General features: G+C 47.3%; 1 protein-coding gene across 2 annotated transcripts in view; it reads right to left on the reverse strand.

The window, feature by feature from the left end:
• LOC144150256 (cytochrome P450 3A5-like) overlaps nucleotides 1-25,121 on the reverse strand; it is a 46,392-nt gene that overhangs the window by 7,405 nt on the left and 13,866 nt on the right. Inside the window, exons 5-12 of one of the 2 annotated variants that reach the window (XM_077682114.1) lie at nucleotides 21,713-21,838; nucleotides 20,425-20,662; nucleotides 17,431-17,561; nucleotides 17,094-17,178; nucleotides 12,669-12,738; nucleotides 6,445-6,553; nucleotides 5,289-5,380; nucleotides 1,006-1,146 (exon numbers count right to left, since the gene is read on the reverse strand). In XM_077682114.1, coding sequence (XP_077538240.1) covers nucleotides 1,006-1,146; nucleotides 5,289-5,380; nucleotides 6,445-6,553; nucleotides 12,669-12,738; nucleotides 17,094-17,178; nucleotides 17,431-17,561; nucleotides 20,425-20,662; nucleotides 21,713-21,838 — 992 coding nt within the window. Of the gene's footprint in view, nucleotides 1-1,005; nucleotides 1,147-5,288; nucleotides 5,384-6,444; nucleotides 6,554-12,668; nucleotides 12,739-17,093; nucleotides 17,179-17,430; nucleotides 17,562-20,424; nucleotides 20,663-21,712; nucleotides 21,839-25,121 lie in introns of both variants that reach the window. The other variant, XM_077682113.1, reaches the window with a different exon arrangement.

Here is a 25,121-nt window from a genome sequence, read left to right on the forward strand (position 1 = left end):
GAGTGCCTAAAAATTCATTAAGTATGCAACAACATCGTATAAATAGCTAACCTCAAATTAGACACCCTGACGTTGGTGACCCAAATTAAACGCCGTCTCAATAACGTTGCCTGTCGCGTTAGCGGAAGACGACTAAAACAACGCTTGCATATTGCTCTCCTCTTCCCTTTTCAAGGCTATATATAGCCTCCGCTTGTGCTTCTGTATCATGCAGTCACTAGGTTGGCAACGCCGCTTTCTGGAAACTATGCGAAACAATCTGCAGGGCTTGGTCATCCTTTGTGAGGTGGAGCTCGTACGCATCTGTGTTATCTGGACGCGTACTAGCCTCATACGAAAGCCCACTTCCACCCGCCACACCACGGATGAGCCGCTGAACTAGGCGCCTTTATTATCCAATTGGATAGCGGGTGACGTTAACAGCAGTAGTATAGAGGAGGCGTTGTTCAAGTTATTGCTTTACGCGCCGCTACTTTTCTAGTTACAATTTTTAAACCCGATAGTATTCTTTTTACTTAAGGCGATTTTGACTTGCCTTTCATCCAATAAAAAGTCAGTCTCCCACATTCGCACTGCCCGCGCTCGGCAACAGCCCAGATGGGGCAGAGAGCAGTAAACTGAACGGGTGTGGCAGATCTGGTCTGCGGTCAGCCCCAGCCGCAGGGACTGTGCCGCATCGCGATGCAGTATGGCAAGCTACCGTCACGTGGAAATGAGACACCACTGTTGAGGAAACAGCATGGTTCAGTTGCACTATCTCTTTTTATATCAGTATGTCCCATTCACCGCTCTACGTAGCAATGATATCGCATTTTAGGACACCACACCTAGCGGTTCTGCAAATCATATTTTATTGGATGCTAAATGAACAAGCCTGCAGACGATAAAGTCAAGACGTCAGTAAATAATTAAGTTAGTTTCCCCCAACACTGGCTGGCTCACTCAACCCCCCCCCCCCCCCCTATACTTTTTCAGAAAGTAAAACACAGAAAAAATACTTTGTACCTCTCCGGATCAAAGTCCAAGGGGTTGGTACAGTATCTGGGATCCCTCTGAACGTGGTACTGCGGCACAATAAAACAGGTCCCCGCCTGGAATTTGATGCCGTTCCATTGGAAATCTTCTTTCGCGCGCCGCGTCGAAAACCTGTGGGAGAAGCGTATTTTCAACGAAAAAAAATGCTGCTCTAACAAGTGCGTTTTTGTGATCGCTAAAGACCGAATTTTAGGAAAACGTCCATTTTGTTTCATGCGCTACTATCGCCTAACTTTGATATATGAGCAGAAATTAGAGGCTAAAAAGAGCTGTTGTGGTGTTTTTTGTAGTGCCTATAAATACCGATTTGGAGTTTGTGCCTAAATGTCTATGGTTCCCTATAAATGACTATTTTCGAAGGCGGCGCCATTATGAATATTAATTCGCCTCAAGTTTCACTTATTAGGCCAGTTTGAGATCGTTATTCATGTTACCAGGCAGCACTGGCTGTTTGGAAGTCTATGCGGCGTAACCTATATTCCTCTAGTTAAACCTAGATCCGACCAGAAAAAGCTACTGTTGCCACGAGTGGGACCGTTTCCAGGTCGACTTCAGTGTACTCCGGCTAAGGCAGGATTCATGTACACCTCTGCGGCTTCTTCAGCCACCTGGGCTACTGAGTCCTGGGTCGGGTCATGGGGTCTGCAGTGTGCTGAGCAGCGCGGCCTCCCACTGCTCCTAGTTCGTAATTGGTAACAAAATGGGGTGCTTTTTAATAGTTTTAGTGAGTTTTCTTCGCAACACCAAATCACGTGTGGTGGGTCTGCATATTTGTGGCAAAGAGGGCATTGGTTCGAGCGCGACTCGGTGTAGTAGAGTAATAGGAGGGCAGGTATGCGAAATGTGGGTGTTTGAAGCTGGCGCCATACAACAGCGTGGCGGCGGGAGAAAGAGGGTTCGGGCTGTGGGAAGCGAGCTCTGGACAGTCGGTAGTGATTGAGTACCGATCGGTAGGTCAAGAGGCAGTCCCTGTGGAAGAACTGTTGAGGAGATTCTGCAGCGTCACTGGGCTCTCGGATTACCAGTTCTCGAGCCACCCCTTGCACCGATTCATTTCCAGGGAGTTCAGAGTGGCCCGGTGCCCAAACTATACATATTTCTCGTTTCGCGAATTGGCGTGCCTGCAGGAGTAGGCGACTCACGGGAAACAATCGCTAGCAGCAGAGTAATGGGACGCCCATTCTCAGTGGCAAGACTCACAATTTGGAATCCAGACATCTGGAGGTGGTGCCACTTTGCTGTTGATTCGCGCAATTTTTCGCAGTGATTCTTCGATTGTTTTCCGCGTGCTCTTTAAGAAAATTTCTTCAAACAGGCGTACGCGCATGCGACGTTTGATAATCAAACGCACTTTCGTTACCAGATCTTTACTATATTTAAGGGCCAGCGTCGAATCGTAACTGCGGAGCAGGCTTGCCTTACAGATTAAAATTCACTCGGCCGACGGGGTTTACAAGATGCTTTTCTATCAAAAATCTGTTCGGCTGATAAACACCTTTTGAAAAGTGCATTAGAAGGAGGGACAGCTGGGCGAGTTGGAAGGGGTTCATATTCAAAATTTAACTGCGCGAAAGACGGATACAAGAAAGACGGATACAAGCGCTCGTCCGTGGCCTTTCTTGTATCCGTCTTTCGCGCAGTTAAATTTTGAATATGAACCTTTTGAAAAATTCTCTTCGAATATGTGGACGTGTATTTGCTAGCGTTCGGACGTCTTGCCGGAACGAATGCGATATCATTGTATATAAGAAAATTTGTAGACATTTTCGTGACAGTCCTCGTATAAGAGCATGTACATTTCTGGATAAATAGTTGTCTCTCTTGCGTTTATTATGTACGTTTGTTTTTTTCTTGTGTCGTAATTGAATTGATAAAACAAAGAAGCGCTGGGTATATTAAGTATTCCCAGCCTTGAAGTATTCTTTTTATGCATATTTCACTGGATGCGACGCTTGAACAATCTAAAGTGGCCATTGAACATGTATTTCAGCAGTGCATTCGTTGAATTCACGAGTGGGTAGCCATTAGTCCAGCAGTATCACGGGACAAATTCACGACTATCTTCGACTGTTGGCGCCTTAGTGCTATCATAAGCGATAACGTTTTTGCTTTTCCTGTCATTGACACAGGGCACGCACGCCTTCGTTTGACATTATTTCTATTTATGTAAATATCTATCGTGCCAATATTTGAGACACTGTTGGCTTTTTTGCTGCCTGTTTTTTGCGCTTAGAGCTCGCCTTTTTAATGCTCAAATACCGGACCTCTTGCTATCATTAATATTAATCTTAAAGGTCGAAGATTCCGAAAATGACGCAACTTCGTACGTAAGGTTTCCTCGCAGACTTACAATGTAAGGGGCAGAGCTAGATGCAGTGCTTAGTTTACATCAACCTTTCGATCAAACGGCTGTTCATTAACACACAAAAACACTCTAACGGTGCTCTCCATGGTCGTGGTAAAATTTGCAAGAACCAACTAGTCGGATCTACGCGTCTTCCAGATATCGCAGAATTGCATGCTCGTTTCGATAAACATTGCCTTTGGATCAACGGAGTTTGTTCATGCCGGAACCTTTGCACTACGGTTTATCTTTTTAGCGCTGGTCATAAAAACTGCATTCCTCGCCACACGTACTTTACTGCTACTCTGGACGTGACGGCGATAAAACATTAGGAGCGCAACCAGGTGTTTTACCTGGTTCGAAAGACCCTGCGTTGGTTTAGCCAAAGCTGGCCTGCATCTCGTCGCTATTATTTCGAAAGCGAATAATGCGTGCCTTCCGGGCTCCGTGTGGCGATGTAATTAAAACCCCTCGAGAGTTTCCGCGGCAATAGTGTAAACACTTTGGCGATACGGACGCCCGCTCTTCCCCCCAGAGCCCAATGGGGCAAACAAAAACCCTGGGTGGTACTGCCGGTTGTGCAAAAAGGGGTGGAGCACACCGTCACAGAGGGTTTATGCATAGGGTGTATTTACTCGGGTATCAGCGTGGTGTTGGAGATGTTTGCGCCAAATATGGTATGATCGATGTGTTCCAGCTTCACAAGCGCCAGCTTGCGATGTACATGTATTCACACATAAAGGAAAGTCGGGAGGAGTTTGAAGATGCATATCTAACCAGAAATCAGTTTTTCGAATTAGAACTAGTAATTATAAAACGCCGAAGATCCGCACCAATTACGGCTTTCAATGTTTACACCACCTAATTCCTGTCCTCTTGAATAAAAACAAGGACTTAATGGACATAATTGATCAGTGCCCATCTCTTAGTTGCTTCAAGAAATCATTGACTTCGTTTGTATTTTCTGTGTGATGCTGTCTGCTTACGTTTTTGTTTTGCAATGTAACCGCGATTTTGTATATTAGATACGTTTTTTTCTATATATAATGCCTAGTACCTATTCATACTGTGTGTACTTTTTCTGTGCTTCTATTGTAGTTGAGCTTGTTTCTGTTTCCCTGTTATGCAGAATGCATGGAGTCAGGAACCCAGACAGGTGCAGTTTGGCACCTTTTGTTCCTGTTCCTTTAGTTTGCTATATGTAAGAAAGTGAGTGTAATTTTTCAAAAACCCGTTGATTACTGCTGGAAGGCACTGTGTAAGTTAACAACAGAAAAGAATGGCTAGGAGCGTAGAGGCAGAGTTTCATACAATAATATTGAACTTTATGGGTAGAGTGAGTGGAGCGATGGGGGAAGTAAGGAGGTGTAGGAAACACGGATGGTTACCATCTACGTGAAGGTAAAGTGGGGAACTGAAATTTCACCACGTTCAATACAAATTTGATCCATAGCCTGAATATAACTGCTGATGCAGGACATCCGGATTTCTTCAGTAGGATCACCTATCAGTTTATTGCTTAATTCCCAGGTGTCCGAAATGTGTAACAGCCGGTACCTGAACTCAAAAATATACGTTGTTTGGGCATTTCAATGTTATCCGATCGTACATCGCATGTGACCATGATTAACCGTTGTTTTTCACAACTGAGACCAGTCGAAGAACACTGGGTCTTACATTTACAGGGACAATTTGTCTGGCCATCACAAGCGACAACGCCCAAAGGACCAGGTTTTGCATTATTCACGAAAGATGGAAAGCAGCGTTCTAAGTGAGAGTGAAAACGATGGTGGTGTGGCAGTGTTGTCAGCCCTGTTATGTTTATTTATGAAGCGTCGGACCGGCGCGTTTACCATGAAACACGAATGTGTCCTGTTTGCTAATTGCATTCCGCTGATCGTTTACTCACGTGACCGCTGGTGGGTAAAGCCGTAATGCCTCGTCCACTACTTGTGCCAAGTACTTCGTTTTCTTCATTGTTGTTTCAAAGTCTAGGACGCCCTGCTAAACATAGAAAACCCCAGTGACGCAAGCGATGTTAGTTTGAGCCCTAGTTACCCTTGAAAGGCTGTACTTGTCACGCACAACGTGGAATGCATTTGAAATCTGGGTTTAATCAAGGTGTCAAGAAGCAAAGGAGAGCTGAGTGGACACCTGCAGGCAGTGGGGACTCTTTTCGGAATAGTCAAGATAACAATGCACTCGCGATTCCCCATGAAAGATCTGCTTGGTCGTTGCATCGCCCTACAATTGAATTTAAAGGCACATATTATAGCTGTGGCTGTAACAATACAGCTACAACAATACAATACTTGTCGAGTTTTTTACATTCACACATTTGGATTATTGACGCTTCTCAAGTGGGTTATTGATTAGGGCGAAAGTAAACGTTGCGCTTGTGTCTTAAATAAAATTTTGAGGGAACTCTTTTCTTACTCAGAACTCAGAACTATGTTTATTACATGAAAAACAGGTACAGAAAATGGGTGAAAAGTCATCTGGATCCTTAGCCGACATGGCTAGTCATGGATCCATAACATAATAACTACAATAAACAAAAAAACAATCCAAACAAATTTTTTTACAATAATTACATATAATGTGAGCTAGGTTAATATATTTAGCTATGTGTTAACAGGGTGAGGTATAATGTTCAGACATGAAAAATTCTCTTAAGGAACGAGTGTTATTTGGTTTCATTTTTATATTCACTGGCACGTTGTTCCATAGTTTGGCACTTAGGTAAGAAATAGTGCGGCGACCGTACACATTATGTATTTTTGGTAAATTACGATTACATTTGTGAGCATGTCTGGTGTTTCGTTTAGGTTCTATTACAACGGATGATCGATTGGATTTATTTAGTGCTCTTTGAACTAGTAATGTTGTTTTGTAGTCCCTTGCTACATTAAATGGCATAATGTTAAGGTCTGAAAACATTGGGGACAAGTAAATAAAGCAAAACCTCATTTTAAATATTTAGCATTTCCCCAACCAGGGTGCTCGATCAACGTGTACTCACAAAATGCCCATTTTGGTTTGCATGCAGACACATATTCGCTTACGTTAGCAGCGACTGCATCCACAATTTCTCGTCGAAGTCTTTCTTGCACTTCCGGGTACTTCGCCACGACAAATGTAACGTAGCTTAGTGCAGTTGCCGTGGTTTCAAATCTACAGTGAGAAGAACAAAGACTGCTTTCAAAAACAGTTACAACTTTAGAAGAATATATTGCATTACCTTGTTGAAGTGCTTTACAAGGTTTCGTAAGCTTTCCTCTCGAAAAAGTTTTCTCCAGAAAAGAACACTACCCCGCCATACAGTTGCAAGTAGCAAATAATGCTTAAAATAAAAATGATGCTATTCAGCGGAATAGTTGACTTACAACTAATTTATACATAACGCGGCCCCTTTGGAGTTATGGCAGGATGAGGAGGGGGGGGGGGGGGGGTTAAGTAAAGCAAGAACTCGGAACACCACTGGAAAAAATTAGCTGGGGGACATTTAAAAAAAGAAAAACCGAGAAAAAAGAGCCCAGACGACGTGTAACCTAAATTATTGAACAAGAGCCCCGAAAAAGTCAGTAAGCAAAGGCTTCGAATTAAGATCGTACTGCCTCATAAGCATCGGCATGAAAACCTTAATGCGTGTTAAGCTGGGTGAAAACCCGAGAGTTATTCAGGCAGGAAGTAGGTCGAATAACATTGGTATGTCTGTTTCATCCTTTCATGACGCGTGTAAAAAAGTTGCATTTCAATGTGTTCGCGTGCGCGAAGTGGAGGATCCTATTTAACAAATGATTACTGAGCTGTTGGAATATGCCGACAGCTCTCGCTGGATAGCAGTGTTTTCTGAAAGATATTTCAAAATTTAGGCTCAAATATACCTTTTTCGCATCAGTGTACACTTCTAATAGCAAGGTTTTTGTTACATGTGAGACTAGCGCCATCGGTCGTCATGTGGGGAAGCTTCACGAGAGACTGCCGCGCGAAGCAGGGAAGAGGACATCACGGGACCATAAGCTACAAAAGACAAACTTGCTCGCCGAGAGTTGAGTAAATGTTTTAACGCGCAATCTGTAACTATCGCTAATAAATAGAGTTGTTTCCAATCATCTACTGCGCCATCATGTGCGTGAACCACTGACATGGAGACGAGGACCTGTTAACAGCAGCAACGCGGACAAGCGATCGGAAATTGCCTGACTCAATGCGAGTGAACGACTACGGACATGGCGACTGACATGGTGGGCCCCCAGCCATATCGCGATTAAGCCAGTACCGCTGATGTAACAACGGCCTGAGGACAAGTTGAATGATGCAAGCTGAAAACGAGGCAAGCTGAACGACGCGGGATTCGGCGAATCGGAACGTCCCTGGCCTCCACGGTATCAGCGAACGAAGAAGACCCATACCCGAAACTTAGCACGGCGCCCAAAAAGCGACCATTAACGGCCATGGCGGATCGAGACGACTAACCGAAGTCCTCAACGCTCAACAATGAGTACAGGAGTGACGATTCGCACAGAGACCCGCGAGGAAGAATTTCTCCCGAAACGCCTACGATAACACCAACGGTAAAGTCTAACGGCACAACAGAGGTGGCACTGCTCACGATGACGATGCAAAGGATGCCGCAGCTGCTGGAACGACAAATAGTATCGCAAGTCAATCTGGTCAACGCGGTCAACGCCGGCGGCACTACACAACCGGTCAACGAAAGCGCTGAAATTCAGGTCACCACGATGCCCGACCTCACAGCAACTCTACCGACATCCTCCGGAAAAGACGAGATCCAAGGCAAATGAACCAGTACAGTATAGACTATGCGTGACCGCTGTTCATGAAGCGACATGACTATGCTGAATGCAGGAATTTCCAAATTTCGTGGACTCGGAGCAGCTTCTCATCATACGGGCGGCGCAAACCTCAAGAGTTCGACAACTTCGGCAGCAGCCCTACGGAAGGAGTTCGACAGGTTTTAGGATGCACGACGAAGGAAAAAACTTCAATGCATGACGAATGAAAAAAGACGAGACCGATACTGATTACATCTACAGCCCACATCAATGTATAAACCGCGGAAAGAACACCATAGGTGACGACCATATCATGGACTGGTTGATTCAAGGTGTGCAACCGGAAGTTCAAACACTGTACTACCGGCTTTCCGCGACCTGAGCAAAGGGAGCGTGTCGGAATTCAACTACACTCGACAAATCGATAGGCACATGACTCCGGCGAAAATGACAGCACACACGTGAAGCCACAGCCTCCGAATGAGGCTCGGGAAAGTGGACTGAAAGGCGCTAGCCGGCAGCAAGGCAAGCCCACGACACTTCTTCAGAAAGTCTTCGCTCATTGCTTTCAACAGGGGCACCACGCAAAAGGTTGTCCGAAACTCGACACACGCACTAAGGAGGAGAAGGTATACCCACCGCGTGTCGGAAACAAGAACGAACGGCAGGTGAGCAGCGCACCAACTCAGGGGCGTAGCCAGTAAGGGGGAGCACAGCGGACACCTGCCGCCTCAGTGGACATGTCATTGTGTACATGGATGTATGCATCTTCACTAATGACATCGAGCAGTATATCTGAACCCTGAACGACGTTTTTAGGATACTGACAGACCTGAACCTATGAGTGGGCTTCGGGAAGTGCCCTTTGGCAGCTGACTGCATCATATCAGCCTACTAAGGCACATAATTTCTACAGAAGGAGTTGCCATAGACCCAGACCTTATGAGTGCCATGAACAAGTGCGGGAAACCACGCTCCAAGCGGCAGTGCGGTCATTCGTAGAACTGACGTAGCACTACAGGAAGTACATCACAGATTACGCGAAAATTACTCATCTAGTGACGAAGCTGACGCAGAAGGACGCACTGCTCACACGGACCGCCGAAGGCCACACAGCAATGGACACGGTGAAAAAATGCCGGGCCATTCCCACTAACGTGAAATTTAGGGAGGGGCGAAGCATGCACTGTATGTGTTTATTCTTTGTGCCTTGGCGCTTTTGCCAGGGGAGATGAAACTTCTGGGGGGTTGAGGTATACAGCTTTTCTGTAAAAGTCTCGTGTCTTTGAAGCAAAAAGCGTCCTTGCGCAAGGCGTTGAAAAAGAGTGTCAGGGTGTTCTTTTAGAACGTGTTACGATCTAGCGCGAGGCGTGAACGATTCCATGGGGGCAGATGCTTGTCTTATCCGGCAACCGCAAACAGACAGCCTTCCAACCCCGCACATACTACATCGATTAGAAAGCCATCGCAGCCCTGCACGGTGCTCATAGTGTTCTGGCTTTCCCAACACGCCGCATGTTCTTTGGGACTTTTCTGCTTCGCAACGATCACTCTCAGCTCATCTTAAATCCTTTTCACCTCCTCCCTCTTCTCTCCAAGACTGGCTCGCACCGCCGGAGAAACCGGACCGAGCGGCCTGGTAGCGAGCTCTGGCGGCTCACATTCATCAGGTCCTCCCGTTTGTATAGACAATTATTTACTCCTCAGAACCCCGGACTTTGGAGGTCTTTTTTGCGTGTGTGTGTGTGTGTGTCAATAAAGTTTACCAACAACAATACCGTCACTACATTTACGTTGAGATGAGACCCCGATGACGTCCTAGCGCGAGGATAAAAGATTGTCCCGGTGTTTAATGCTGTCACTACACTGGCGATAAAATTAGACGACTACAGTGTTCTAGTGTGAGGTGTAAACGATTATCGTGGAGTTTTAGTACCGTCACTACATCGACGATGAGATGAGATGAAGACAGCCCCAGCCCCTAGGGGGCTTCGCCCCTATAAACGACTGACTAAAGCATTAGCACTCACATTCTGCGACCCAGCTATTGTAACACAAGTTCACGTCGATGCGTCATACACCATGTTGGGGGCTGTACATTCGCAGAAACACTGCGACGAAGTACGCATTGTGGAATACGGAAGAACCAAGGAGCCCGGGTCGGATAAGCACAAACAGTGAACTGACTTGGAGGCAATTAGGGGCACACGACCCTAACAGACCAATTTCGCCAATACCTCCAATGGCTACAACACTACAAAAACACTTCAAAATATATAGAGCCACAACTGAGTGGTAGCGCTCACCATTTCGATGAAGAATCCACAAAGGCTATTCGTACGCATAGAGCTCGACCTGATGCCGTACAATTTTATAATTCCTCACACACCAGGCAAGATCAATGTCATCGCAGATGCGCTATCGCGAGGGCCAGAGAAGACGCAGCCCATATTCGTTCCGAAGGCTGAGTGCAACCGACTCAACAGTGCACAAAGAGATGATCCAACCATTGCTCCGATTATCGATCAAGCTCAAACGGAAACAATGATAACAATGTACAGAACCGTACAAGTCATACTTGTATACGTAACCACCGACAGAGAACGAAACAAATACCAGATCGTAAAACAATAAAGCTTAAAGCAGGCTGTTCTGACATCGTGCCACGATGAGGATGGCCACGGCAATGCTTTTCAGACGTGTAGAAAAATCCAGCAGCGCTACTTCACGTAAAGCCAGAAGTGTGGTATTGAGTGCTCGCGAGATGCCAAACGCGTTAGAGGTACAAACGCGTAGACAGGAAGACAAACCGGTTTGCTATACACTCGCATGCCAAAGCAGGAACCAGTCAACACCATTTTCATGGGCTACTTTTGGCCAATTCACACGGAAGACACCAACAAGTACTTCATAACGGCAGTTGATGTCGCCCCGAGATTCGTCAATACGCGCGCTGCACCAGACAAGTCAACGGAACACGTAATACGCTTCCTCTACGAGGACATGTACTTCCGTTCGGGATTAGAGAAATTGAGGCAACAGACAACTCCAGAGTGTTCAAATTCGTGAGTTATAGCACGTTACTTCACATAGAGAGCATCCTCCACAGACTGACTGTGCCCTACGCGTACAAAATAAACGGTCCTTCCGAATTTGCAAAAATGCAAAAAACAGTTTCAGCGCTCAGAAAGAACCTTAACGCCAACGTGAACCACTGGACTGTATACCTCAAGCGAACAACGTTCAAAGTAAACAATCAGCTATACGTTGGTTAGCCAACGTCACCATTTTAACTTTTGCACAACTACGCGCACCGTCGGCGTGCCAAGAACGAGCTGTCAGCACCAAAGGAACCACATGACCATTCAGAAGCAAAACGCGAAGAAGTAAGAACTACGCTAAGCAACTAACTGCAAGAGTTCAAGCGCAAGTACGACGCCAAACACATACCACCATCTTTTAACGTGGGACATGAAGTTTGGTACCCCAAGGATAAGACACCAACAAAAGTAGGACCAATGTGAGATGGGACCCCACACATTTCACAGCGTTGGAAAAGGAAACATACACCGTTTTGAACAAGTGTACAGAGAAAACAAATGCTTCCTACAGCCAGACAGCTAGAGCCTCTACAAACGTAACGTAACTTCGACGAGACACAGTTGCGAGCCGATTGGGAAGAATCAAACGTGGACTCTAACGAACGTGATCAAGACGTTCCAACGCAATCTGAGGTGCGCCAAACTAGACGTAAACAAATGTGAAGAGATGCCGCTCCAAACTGCTCACGACCAACCACGTCAAAGTTACCGCTGCCGCCACGAAGGCTCGAAGATTACCTCACGGATATAGCGAGGACACAATAGAATGAAGACCTGACCGTGTAAGCTGAAAGGCTAGCGACATCTATCGTCAAGAGGAGAAGCAAGAGTGGCGCACCAAGAGGGGAAGCAGAGATCATGTGAATACGGGCGGCCGAAAGAGAACGCACTTGCTGACAGCTGAACGAATCTTTTAACGTGCAATTTTTAATCATCGTTAATAAATAGTTGGTTTAAATCATCTACCGCGTCATAATGTGCGCCAACCCCGAACAGTTTGCTACTCAGTCGCCCTTGAGAACCCTTTTTTTGGGTGAGGAGGCTTTTCAAATTGTGCTCTTTTTCTCTATTCAAACAGAAACACTTCGGTAAAGACCGAGGACTGCAAAGTAACGGTATTAGTAGAACGTAACGATGAAAATCTGCCCGGGTCATGCATCGTTATGTCCACTAAGCGTTCTCAACGGGGGTACATTTTTATCCTGACCTTTCCATCCAATCCGCTTAAGCGATGTGGTTGGAGAATCATGCAAGGCATCTTCAACTTCATAAACCTTGCCCGCTAACACGGTACTGTAAGCTGTAAGTGCTACATCGTCGGAGAACAAGGAGCATGTCAAATTCCCTACATTATCATTTTTATTAAGCTAACAGAAGGGTATACCTTACCCCGCAACGAAGAGTGCTGAAGCAGTGGTGATAATTTCTTCTGTGCTTAGACCTCTGGACCGGGTAGCTCCTGCCAAATAAGGACAAAGTGGATGCCTATACTCTTCCGGAGGCAACCAACCACATCAAAGCTGCACAACAGTGGACACCACTCGGAAGGACGCACAAGCTGTTTCAAGATTCGATTGGTATCGCTACCGGTGACATTCCATTTTCGAGTCAGTGCAGACCGGACACTTCACGGGCTATGCACAACTTAAATTAGAAATGGCAATATCCTCCTCGGTGCACCTTAACCGACCTAAAAAATATTAAGCCACCCTTATTTACGAAGCATTGTGCCGAATTATCTAAATACCTTTTTTTTATAGAAGAAATTTTGGAAATATAAAAATTGAAAGCACTTCCTTAAGACAAAGATGGTTAGAACGCGAAGCTATATTTTATGCAACTTGAATCAAAGTCCCAAATCTAAACTGCTTCGAATGTGTCGGAACGGGCAATCGGATAGACGTCTGATTCATAAAGCGTGACGCACACGATGAAGAAATCCAGTTTCTTTGGCCCGCGGAGCACGCTCACGCGACCGGTTTTAGGCTCCGCCCCTCGGCTGGGAAGGCCGGCGGAGGTTCCGGGAGAAAAAATTCCTCCGCATGTTTTCGCTCGACCGCGGCGGCCCGTCGCGGGGAGTGGAACGTGTTTTTCGCATTGCGGCCACGCGGTTTTAGGTTGTACCAAATGCGAGGGCGGCTTTTCCGACGCAGTGTGGTCGACACGCGTGGAAGTGAAAACTGCCGGCGCCGGAGAAGCGTGCCATTGCGTTTGGGGGGCGCTGTGGGCGGTCGAGAGCTGGGGTGCCTGGATTCGTGCCTGTGAAGAGCCTCCTGGCTTCCTCCGCTCTGTCGTCTACTAGTCGCTCCGCACGTGTGGATGCGCCGCCACGCCGGACCATCCGGTGAAACGCTGTGTTGACGTCACATATCCGTCCGCTTCCGCAGGCCCCCTCGTCCGTCGTGTGAATCACTCTTAAAGCGGGATTCAGACGACGGAGGAACAGGCGCGCGGAGGCGGACGGATATGTGACGTCAACAGCACGTGACCAAATTATCCGGCCTGGCGGCGCATCCACACGTGCGGAGCTACGCGGAGTGACTATACTCGGACTCTCGGTGACAACTTAAGAACGGCACCGGAAGTTGCCGCTGTGCCATCACCGTAGCCGGATGTTTCTCCGCGCGGTGCAAGTAGGGCGTTACTGGGAATATTTTGAACATGGTGTGAGGCGTTCCCGTGATTTTTTGGACTTAATATGCTTATAAACGACTCCAGTGACGACAAAAAAACTTCGTGAGACAAGGCAGACGATATCACGCATTCATAGTAAACCCCTTTCAAAACACGCGCGCACTGACGTCACGGGTCCGGCGCTTTGGCGGAGTGATACACTACATGAGGTGGTGCCGTTCTTGAGTTGTAACCGAGTATAGCAGACGACAGCGCCGAGGAACAGGTTCCATTCCCCGCCGAGGGCCACCGCCGTCGAGCGAAAACATGCGGAGGCCTTTTCTTTCGCGGAGCCTCCGCGGGCTATCCCCACCGAGGGGCGGAGCCTAAAACCGGTCACGTGAGCGGGTCCCGCGGGCCAAAAAGAGAGGGTTTCTCCGTCGTGTGCATTCCGCTTAACGCGAGCACCCCGGATCGATTCCGGCCACGGGAACCTTTTTAATGCGAAGTTTTCTGTGTCTCACTTATGGCGCCGTTGTCCCTAAATGCAGTGCAGGAAAGCCAAGTTTCTCTGTCGATGACTATGATCGTGGGTGAAGTAAAAGATGGTTGAAATGCTTACTCTGGTCAAAAGCCAATATCTTCAAAGTCTAAAGTCAAAGTCCACAATCCCAATAGTTACTACAAACTTCAGGAAGGCCAACTTGCACAATCGGTTACCACAAAGGCATGTCAAACGCCTAAAAAAAATCGGCCGCGTATCTGCTGACGTCGCTGCAAATGTCGCCGGAAGACAATAGCCTTGTGCCGCCACTGCATGCAAATGCCCCTCTGTCCGGATGCGCCCCCTTTCACGCTCGTCCCATGGCAAGCACGGACGAGATTTGCTGCATCCAATTCATTATCGCGCAGTCCACTGCTGGCGCGCCATCTACATAACCATTACGTTACTGTTGAACGTGGAACGCTGCCACTAGGTACACGCTCGTCGCCTACTTTCTTTCTGTTGTCGCGTCAAAGTAGTGTTTTCCGCAACGTTTTCTTAATTTTTTTTCAAACATAAAGCAAATATTTATTTTTACCAAAAGAGCGCTACGAGTTGCAGTTGTGTATTGGTGTTTTGCCTCCATAAGCTTGTATTTTATATTGCTTATAATGTTGACGAGTATAAATTTATTTTCAGATTTAGTGGTTTAGAAATGCTTTTCCTATATAAACCTATCATTCAAGTATTCCTCTAACTTCTGGCAGGAAGCCTAAATAGAGGGACATACAGAAAAAAAGACGTAACTTGTCGGGTGCAAAGCCGACGCCTATCCGAATGGGCCATTCTGACTCGACAGGAGCGGTTTGAATTTTGGAGTCACTTTAACTCAGATTGCATCATTGAACAACTCTTCGCGTTTTAACCATGTCTCTCTCACTGAAGAGGGCGTGTTTTCTTGAGGCATTTCATGTTGGTTGATTGATTGTGGGGTTTAACGCGCCGACGGTACCCAGGCGATGAGGCGCGCCGTAGCGGAGGGCTCCGGATTTATTTCGACCACCTTGCGATCTTTAACGTGCGCCAAAAATCTTGAAACACATGGACGTCTCTCCTTTACGCCTCCATCAGAAAAGCGGGCGCCCCGGCCGGTAATCGAACCGGCCGGGGCTAAGCAGCACTACACCTAAGCCACCAAACCACCGCGCCGGGTAGCGCTTGATGTGCGTCTGTGGTAAACCATTTTTTATGTTGGCTTTTTGTAGCGTGAGCTACACTGGCCGAGGTGGAGCAGTTTCGCGTGATTCCTGGAGAGCCGTGCTGCACATGCGTGAGGAGCAGTGACGTCACACGGCGCACAGAACGTTGGTCGCTGCCCGGCATCTCTCACACACCCCACGCGCCCAGCGTCTTCGCCGACCTCTGTTCCGAACGTGGCGGCCCGGTCCACTTGATGATCATGCGAGGGTTGGCCGGGTGTGGAACCGATGGCTCGTGCGTGGCAGAAACACCGGCTTGCGCCTGTGGAACCAACTTAGCTCTGGGGCGATTGGTTACGCTTCGCCGGAGCCGCTTGATAAATATGCATGTGTCACATAATGCGTATACCTTGCGTGTGTCATTGAAGCAGCAGTAAGCATGATAACCAAGCTAATCCTAGACAACCCTGAAAGCTAAGAATAACTAGATGAACCTTAGCTCCCATATATTCCTGGCATAGCCGAGTTAAGCCACTGCTAATTTTTTTTTTTTTTTTGCAGAGCATTTTGGGCGTAATGATTTGCATTTTGGATTTCAAATTTGGACTTCGAAGGTATTGGCTTTCGTCCGGAGAAATTTTCCCGTTTCAACCATCTTTCACTTCACTCACAATCATCATTGTCATGGGAGAAAGTTGGCTTGCCTGCAGCGCGTTTTGGTGTGGACGGTCGCCATCAGTGAGGCGAAGAAGGCTTCGCTTTAAAAAAGGGGAACTGTGGGGTATCGAACCCAGCATTTATGCGTTCAAAGCCGTGACGCAACCGGCTTGGCGAGAGGTCGAACACCAGCCTCATCTTAGCACTTCATCATGAAAAATGCGGCAGCGTTCAAAGCTAACCAGCAGACGGCACATGGTGTAAGACGTGCCTGGTTTGCTCTGCCTCGAAAAAGAAAAAAAGAATGCCGTGGCCTACGAGATTGCTATAAGGGCTGTGTATAACTCAAATCTGCAACGAACCCAACAGTTGCGGCTGCTGGTTTATCATACTACTGGACTCCCACAGAGTAGAACATACCTGCAATTGTTGCATTCGGTAACTTTTTTCTCGTACGTTTGATAAAGCCGTAAACGAAAAATAATGAGGCTGACAATAAAAGGGCACATTCGCCAATTGGGCAAAATGCCTTCTGAGTCACATAATAAAGAATGATTAGGTTTTAATGTTTTTTATACATAAAAAAAAGTGTTCCTTTCGAAAGCGAGTAGAATAAATCAGTCATTTTTTTTAAACGGAGTAAGGGACGAAAGTATATGGGGGTAAAATTCTTGCATGACATTGAAAGTATTCTGTGCGGAGATAAACCAGGTAATATACAAAATCTGCAAATTTAAGGATAACTGCATATACAAAAGATGCTAATTTCATAGTAAATACTGAACTAACAGCCCATCTTGAAAGTTTGCGAAGCAAGTCTCGACGGCGAAGATTTCGTATATCAATAAATGCCCGTGTTACCGTCTGACTGGCTTGATTCATCGTTGTGTTCCGTCTCAACGTATTCGACGTCAAGAAGGTTTTGCAAGATGTCCGGTTTTCGAAACTAAAGAAGAGAGAAAGAAAGAGAGTAAAAAGAAAGAGCAAATGGTAAGTCTGTTTTAGGCAGGTCAACAGATTCATCGCGACCAAACAGATGAGATAGCGTAGCAACTTCCGGATAAAATGTCTGCTGTAATACCAGCCTAACATTCCCGACCTGTTTCTAGGTTATATGTTCGATTCCTTTGCAACTAGGCATTGTCAGTTGAGCTCAATCTAGAATGTAGTGGTTCAAATTGGAGGCGGCTGCGCTTACCGAAGGATTTTGCTTTCGCATTTCAATGACCTTGGCAGTCTGGTCGTTAATCGGTTGGTACGAAGATTCTCCGAAGTGCACTGACAGCCTGTAAAGTGGCTTCATAAAAACTCCAAGCGTGCTTGTGCACTCTAAAAGAAGAAAGAAAACAATCAGCATGCGTTTCAGGAAGGCATTTTAACTAGGCCTCTTGAACACACGCTTCTAGTTATAAGCAAGGCACAACATCAGCTCGACAAGAAGCAGCCCCACAGCTTCTTAGGAAGATGTAAGATAAAGTCGTACGTACAAGCAAATCACGGACGGACTGTGTGCCTTCAACAAGATCAGAACGTGGAGTAGTTTGTTAGATGCCCTGCCATACGGTATGACAGCAAAACCCAGATGATGAAACACATGTCACTGACAAAGTCAAAATAAAAAATATGTTTATGGATCCCTCCGTGTTCCTTGTTCTCAATCTTAAGGTCTTCTCTTGGTCGCTTACTGATTTTGCATATTTCGTAGGATTACAAAGTAGAGGTTGAAGGGAAAAAATTCAAAGAGAGGCAGTTTCTCGGGTGCAAAGTAATTTTTCTCCAGCATGATCTCAGCAGCTGTAAGCTGTTCGTACTGGTGTAACACCACTCGTTAATTATGTGCAAAGCAACGCATATACTAAGCCGTCAGACGGCCGAAGCAATCATTTTAACAGTTAATGTGGACTTCTGCCCCGGACTTAAAACATCCCTCTTGTTATTCAAGACGCGTAAAAATCTGTATTGACAGTAAAACTGGCCATCTGCTAGCCAGTTCTACATGTTGCACTTGTTGCAAAAGATACTCCGGCAGGTTAGCCATCAAAACCAGTTCGGCCTTGGCTGTTTCTTCCCCCCCCCCCCCCAACAAAAATATGCAAAAACAATGTAGACGCAGAAAAAGTCAGAAAAAAAAGTAAACTCGCGGGGCAGAATGCAGTCCTTTTGAGGGACATCATCTCAGACTGAGGACACCGTCGATTAACCGAGAAAACTGTAGGAAAGTGACGGGGAGTTGCATAAGAGACAAATTATGACTGCCAAGTGCCGTAACAGGGAAAAAAATCCCGGGCCATCTCCACTAACGTGAAACCTGGGGAGGTGCGAAGAACTCAGTGTATACGTGGTCTCTTGGCGCCTTGGCATTTTTGCAAACGGAGATGACACCGTAACGTGAAACCTGTGTAGGGGCGAAACATTCAGTGTATAGCTGCATTATTGGCGTCTTGGCGTTTTTGGCCAGGGAGATTAACCGGTTGTTGGGTAGAGGTATACACATATGCTGTAAGTCTCGTGTCTCAAGCACAAAGCGTTCTAGCGCGGGGCGTTGGAAAACGAGTATCTCTGTGTTCTTGTAGTTCGTGTTTTTTACACGGAGATGAAACGTTCTAGCGAAAGGCGCTGAGAAAAGAGTGTGCTGGCGTTTTAGTACCATGACTACATGATATTACGACGGCATGAGATGACGATGACGACGTGAGACGCCGACAGCCCGAGCCCCTAAGGGGCTTAGCCCACAATAAACCCTTTGCAAAATGGCCAAATCGTTGGCGGAAAAGCAGCAAGCCACTCTGGCAACGCTGTGCACCCACTGCGCCGCCATCAGAAAGGAAGCGAAAAGGCTGCGAGCGCAGAGTTTCTTTGGAGTAGCTACCGTCCACCGTCCACGTAATTGCATACGCGTCCCGCGAAGTGGTGTTTCCCACTGCAGGATGGGAAAATAACTTTGACGCCCTTCCTTCGATAGAAGAGTGGCATATTCAGGATTTTTATCCTTCGAGGTCGACCACTGAAAGGTCCTACGAGTACGAGCGATCATACGTCAGCGTGGAGTCCTACGTTACGCCATCGTCAGTGTTGACAAACAGCAGCAAGCAAAGGTAGGATTTGTTGCTAATAAAGAATAGCCTTAGCGCTGCCTCCTTGTTGGTTGTCGAGTTTTAATTGTGTTTAATCGATGCGCCCTTGCCCCGTGGTAGCGGTGGCTGGCCGCTATGAACGGGCTATGAAGGGTCCGTCTCTGCTGAGCGCTCACTTTGCGTATGTTCAAATTTTCAAAACTATTCGCGAAAATGACCAAAGCATGCATAATGAAACTGATTTTGATGTCTCTGCTAGAGGCCATGTTTGCGATTCCCCGCCTCTGTACTTGTGGCGCTTAATTTTTCCGTCGGTGAATGCGGTGCTAATGCGGGAGCGATAGGTCGCACGCGTGCGTCAGCAGCGAGCAGAGGCAGTCGACCTGAAGGAACAAGCACAGAGGAAGGAACAAACACAGAAGAAATAGGAGAAAAGAAGGGCACGTCTCTACTCGCCCCAGACGAGCCGTTGTGCAGCGGGGTAGATAAGCGGAAGCGATTTGACCAGCGTTAATCTTCGAAAGGTAGCGCAAAACACCACTTTAGGAGAGAAACATGACTACGGCGATGGGGCAACAGAGTCGTGAAGCCGTGGGCGAAAACGTGCAACCGCAACGTCGTTGCTACGACCTGCTTCCTTTCTAATGGCGTCGTCGCGTTCACCACCAGTGTTACCACCGCTGAATTCTCAGTGTTGTCCGCCTTTTTGCAAAGGGCCTATAGAGACGCTCTTTTGCAACGCAGGATAAGATAGCCGGGTGCGGCGTGGCGCTGGTAACAAAACGTAAACAAATGGGTACAAAAGTATGGTTCACAGCCAACATTGAGCCGATGTTATAAATTTAGGACTGGGAGCTTCAACACCAAATTCCTTTCTACAGCGCTTCAAGCATAGCGTGTGTTTTCGCAAGGGTAACAGTCGCCGAATTGAACGTATTGAACGCGACCGAATAAATTTATAGCAGCGCATTAAGTGCAGTTGGTTGGTGGTGCCTGCGGCGTTTCCCTCTAACGGTGTGCAAGTGTTGGCTAGAAAACTTTGGTATACTGTTCGAGAGTACCCTACTCCGTTTACAGTTTCATCAGGCATGAGCTCATCGGAAAAAATGCTTACTTACGGGCTATCATGTGCAAAGGGCCAATCATGGCACCACGAAGTGTCGCTTTCGCAACAGCCATTGCGGGGTGGTCGGGCTTTCCCTGGAAGCGCTCATCAATGCCGAACGAGCCTCGAGCAATGTAATCCATGGACAACTCTTCGAACTTTCGCAGCATGTGCACTTCCTCGCCGGAGTTGGCATACGTCTCCAAGGACTTCATGAATATGTCCGCATCTTCTTCGATGTGGGGCATCATCTATGAAAGGAGCTGCGAGTTCATTTACTTGTATACCGGCTCGTGAGCGTTAAGGGTCCTTGAATACAAAATACAAATTAATTTAACTAAAAAGACTGCCTTTTCCCCGTCACAACGATACTAATTTTACTGCAGACCTCAAAGGGTCTTTCTAGACATTAAAGAAAAGACATGAGGCATACATGACTCCCACCCCCCTTCCTGGCAAGGTCTCGATGACTTTGCAGAACCTTGTTCGCGCAAATGGCGGCTGAAGGCCAAAGCCGACGCCAAGAAAGATGACTGGGCTCGATAAAAATATCGTAGCTGATCTGATCAGGCAAAGCCAACAAGGCCTCCAAAAAATCCTTCGACATAACTGCGCAATTTTCGTTTTGTGGTACTGCCGTGCAATTTCACCCTGATAACTATGAGTGGTTTCTTCTACTGCGTCACTGGTGACTTCGTGCTGCACGAAAGTTGAGTGTTTTTGAATTTTGCTGTTGTTTGTATCGGTTAGAAGACTTCTTTCGTCACTGGAAGTTAGGTTAATTATTTGCAAAAGCCTGGTCCTTACGAATTGAACAAGGTTGTATTCTTTCTTCTTGGCCCCTTTAAAGAAATCGCTCAGTTTTTCCTTCCAGCCCATAACGATATCTTGATGGGGTTTTGAATGCGTAGCAAAAGCACGGCAAGGCGTCAACGAACTAAATTGGCTTGCACAACGACAGATAGAAATAACGCCCGCTTATCAACCTAATAAATATACTTGCGGCTTCCGCATGCGTTTATATGGAAACTGTGATAATTGCATGGAAATTGATTGATTGACTGCGGTGTTTAACGCGCCGACGCAACGCAGGCTGCGGAATAATTTTGAACACCTGGAGATCTATAACGTGCGCCAAAATCTCGAACACACGGGCGTTCTTGCTTTTCGCCTTTATCAGAAAAGCGGCCGCCGCGGCCAGGAATCGAACCCGCGACCTCGTGCTCAGCACCGCAACGCCTTAGCCACTGAGCCACCGCGGCGGGTTAATTGCATGGAAATGGCACTTGGTAAAAACGTACGAGTTTCAGCTTGGTTGCGCTCATCCCGTATGCCACAGCCGTGCGGATATTTTTCCACGGATATCCAGCAACGTGAATTAGGGAGTTCTTGAAAACAGGATGCATCTGGTCATCCAACATTGTGAACTGAAAAGTAATAAAGGTGAGATTTTACAGCAGCAAAACAAAAGCCTACAACTTTTTAAAGCTGGAAGCATTCGACAATGAGCTTATGGCCAAACGGTTCAAGCAGCCACAAAAAAATGTTCGAGGACATCTAGACACTTTGTATGAGTTGCGAATTTGAAAGCACGAACGTTCACTTGAACAGCTGAGACGCCTTGCCTCCTCCGGCAATTGCAGTGCTTTGTAATCTTGCGGCTTGGAAAATTTTGCTGAGTTTTCAGTCTTATGGGTTCAAATTGCTTCGATCCGTATTCTGCGGGTTGCGCCTCTGGTCTCTCCTCCCGACGTGTAATGCAAGAGCTGGCGACGGGGGTGCATATCGCTGCTTGTCTGTTCTCTCGTTTGGCTGCGTTCTTCCCTTCCCTTCGTCGGTGGTGTAGTGTTGTGGTGTGGTACGCCGCATTCCCAAGGGTTGACGATTGGGCGATGCTGCGTGACGGCAGTTGGGTGATCCGAAGGAATTTATTATACTCCAGCTCCTTTCCTTGTATTTGTGTACTGTCAACGAGCACATACAAATGGAGTTTTAGGTCAGCTCTGTGGTTGCCTTTTCCGTTGTATTGCTCGCGTTTGCACTGCTCTGATTTGGCACTTTTCGCTACTGCCGACTTCAGTCTCGCGTTATGACACGTCTGGCGCTACAGAATGTCGTGTTCTATAAAACGCCTCGTGCTATTAAGCACTTCCCAAGGAGCCGTTTAGCTGTACGAGACGCCGACGCCAAGGTCTGATTTTTTAATCGCCCATTTATATTCCCGGCACTGCGTGGGCTGTAAAGATAGCTTGTTGACTATCGCGTTCTCCTGTATTAAATTCCAGTCAGTTTTCCTGGCTACTCCACCGGCGATCGTGTTCTCTGTGGCGTCGGGTGGCACATTGCGCTGGGCGCTGTTATGGGTGAACCGCATGGCGCGTTTTTGCACGCGATTCGTGTGCGTCGGCGTTGAGCGTGCGATTTTTTGACGCCCGCGTCGACGATTCCGCGCAGGGGCAGCATCTGCCTCGCTCAGAAAATGACGCGCGTCGTGGTTGGCAATGGGAGGAGCCTGAAGACTTGCGTCAATGGGAAGGCGCGCGCCTCATGGCGGCAGTTTCGAAGCGCTCGAGACAGCCGGCTGGCTCCGCTAGGAATGGTTACTACAACCCCGGCAGGTACTGCTTGGGCGCTTTCACTAGCGGCGCGGATTATGTTTTCTAGTATCGTTTTCGCCTACATTATAAGCTCCTTTACCGCACAAGCATCTTCGTGCGTGCCTTGAGCGCCATTTGAGAGAGCGCTAACAAGCGGTCGCTCCAGCTCCCAACAGCACTTCGCTGCCGAAGCCTCCGCCATGTTTGCGCAGTCGGCCGCGCCGCGCGCAGCGTGCGGGTGGTTCCGCGGCAGCGTGAGCGGCGTGTTTTCGCGAGCAGAAAAAGCTCCATGCGGTTCACGCGTTAGGGATGACTGTATACGTGTTGCTGGGCGAGTTGATTCATATTACAGAAATAATATTTAGCGCAGCGAAAGACACGGACTGTGAAAAGGACGCCCGTCACGACCTTTTCACCGTCCGTGTCTTTCGCTGCTCTAATTCTTATCTCTGTAGGGATGACTGTGTTTCGTTTAAGTGCTGGCGATGCATTAAAAATGCGCAAAGCGATTCGCCGCTGCCCGGTAGTGGGCGGAGACACGCGGAAGACGGCTCAGGCCTGTGTATACTGTGGCGAAGACCGCAGGGCGACAGCGTCCAGCTTATCATACCCAGAGTCCTTCAATGCTTCTGTGGTCTTGAAACTCCCGGCCAAGTTTAGTACGGGGACAAAGGCGACCGCGAGTGGCGCTACCGCAGATCTGAGGGCATCGGGCGGTCGCCGCTGCTCTGTAGCCAGACCGGCAGGCAGGAACGGAGTAGCAGCACGCCCGTTCGCACCAAATTTTTTCGCCAGTCACAATATGACAAGTCCATAAAGCGAGAGCGCAGTGTTGATAAGCCGGCGAGCGTCTGTTTTATCTTACTCCGTGCTCCGTTCCCTGCCAAACGCGCGCTGACCACGCCCCCGGCTGCCCTCCGATCAACACCAGCGCCGCGGCGCGGCAGCGTACGAAGCTCTTCCATAGCGTGATGGCGAAGTTTCATGACCAGAAAGGCATTGAAGGACTCTGTCATAACGCGTCGCCGCACGCAGTGGCTCTTGCCAGCGAAACGAAATACCGTGCTGATCTTGCGCGCTGTCCTGCGCGCCTGCTCGTGGCCGTTGAATTAGCGGTTCTCCGAACGAAAATGTTGTTTTCCGAACTGCTACTTGGCACTCCTTTAAAACCTTGTTCGGCGTTAATTTTTGGAGTTTGAATTTGCGCTCAAAAAAAAGAAGAATGGCGAAATGGGCTGCTTAGAATACAAGTGCTATTTGACAGAACTCGAGAGTTGGGGCTATGCCAATTCGGGTTCGTATGTAGTCGCGCCTCAGTGTGGCTTGAAGTTATGCTCTTCACCTCGCCATGATACAATAGTCTTAATCACTCCAAGTCCTCCTTTTTCTATCGGAGGCAACCCGAGACTGAAAGCAGCCCGCCGTTTATGATACCTCGACTCGGGCAGACATCGTCAGCTTTGGGTGTGGGGTGCCACGACCAAAACAAATAAAAATAAAACACATATGCTCAGAAGAGAGGGTACGTTATATTGCAAACGCAGACTACCTTGCTCACACTGAAGGACTGTTCACTCGCTAACACATATCGCTGATTAACACTGTGTACGAATATTGTTCAGCTGTAATATATAAGCGGCGTATCCATCCCAACCAAATTAGTTTTGTTTGAGATAACCGGCCTCAGACAAAACCTCTCGAAATATTCTTTTCGCAAGAAGGAAACTTGACCAATTCCTTTCAATCGTACAGTCCTGGGACAACAAATACTTGAACAAACCCAGCCTTCTCCTTGGAATTAAGTATTACCAAGGGGAGCAATTCCCGAAACATGTTCACTAGTTGACCTTGGAAGTGCATTATTTGTCTAATCCTTGCATTTTCAATGTTGTGTTTGCATATTTTTTCCATTTTGCCATGCATGCTTGCTTTGAGTTTTTTTCAGTGTTTGTTTTATGTTATGTTGTTGGCTTGTTTATATGCTTTGATTATATATTGTGTTGTTCTTGTAAATACTGAGGATAATGATGTCATATACGCACTGTGCCAGGCTTCCACTTTGCTTGTGGACCGGGTTCTATACCGGCCGTATTTTTATTACGACTCATACAAA

Source organism: Haemaphysalis longicornis, unplaced genomic scaffold (genome assembly GCF_048455015.1).
Source record: "Haemaphysalis longicornis isolate Haplotype H1 unplaced genomic scaffold, Haemaphysalis longicornis Haplotype H1 scaffold_8, whole genome shotgun sequence".
Classification (NCBI taxonomy): Eukaryota; Metazoa; Arthropoda; class Arachnida; order Ixodida; family Ixodidae; genus Haemaphysalis; species Haemaphysalis longicornis.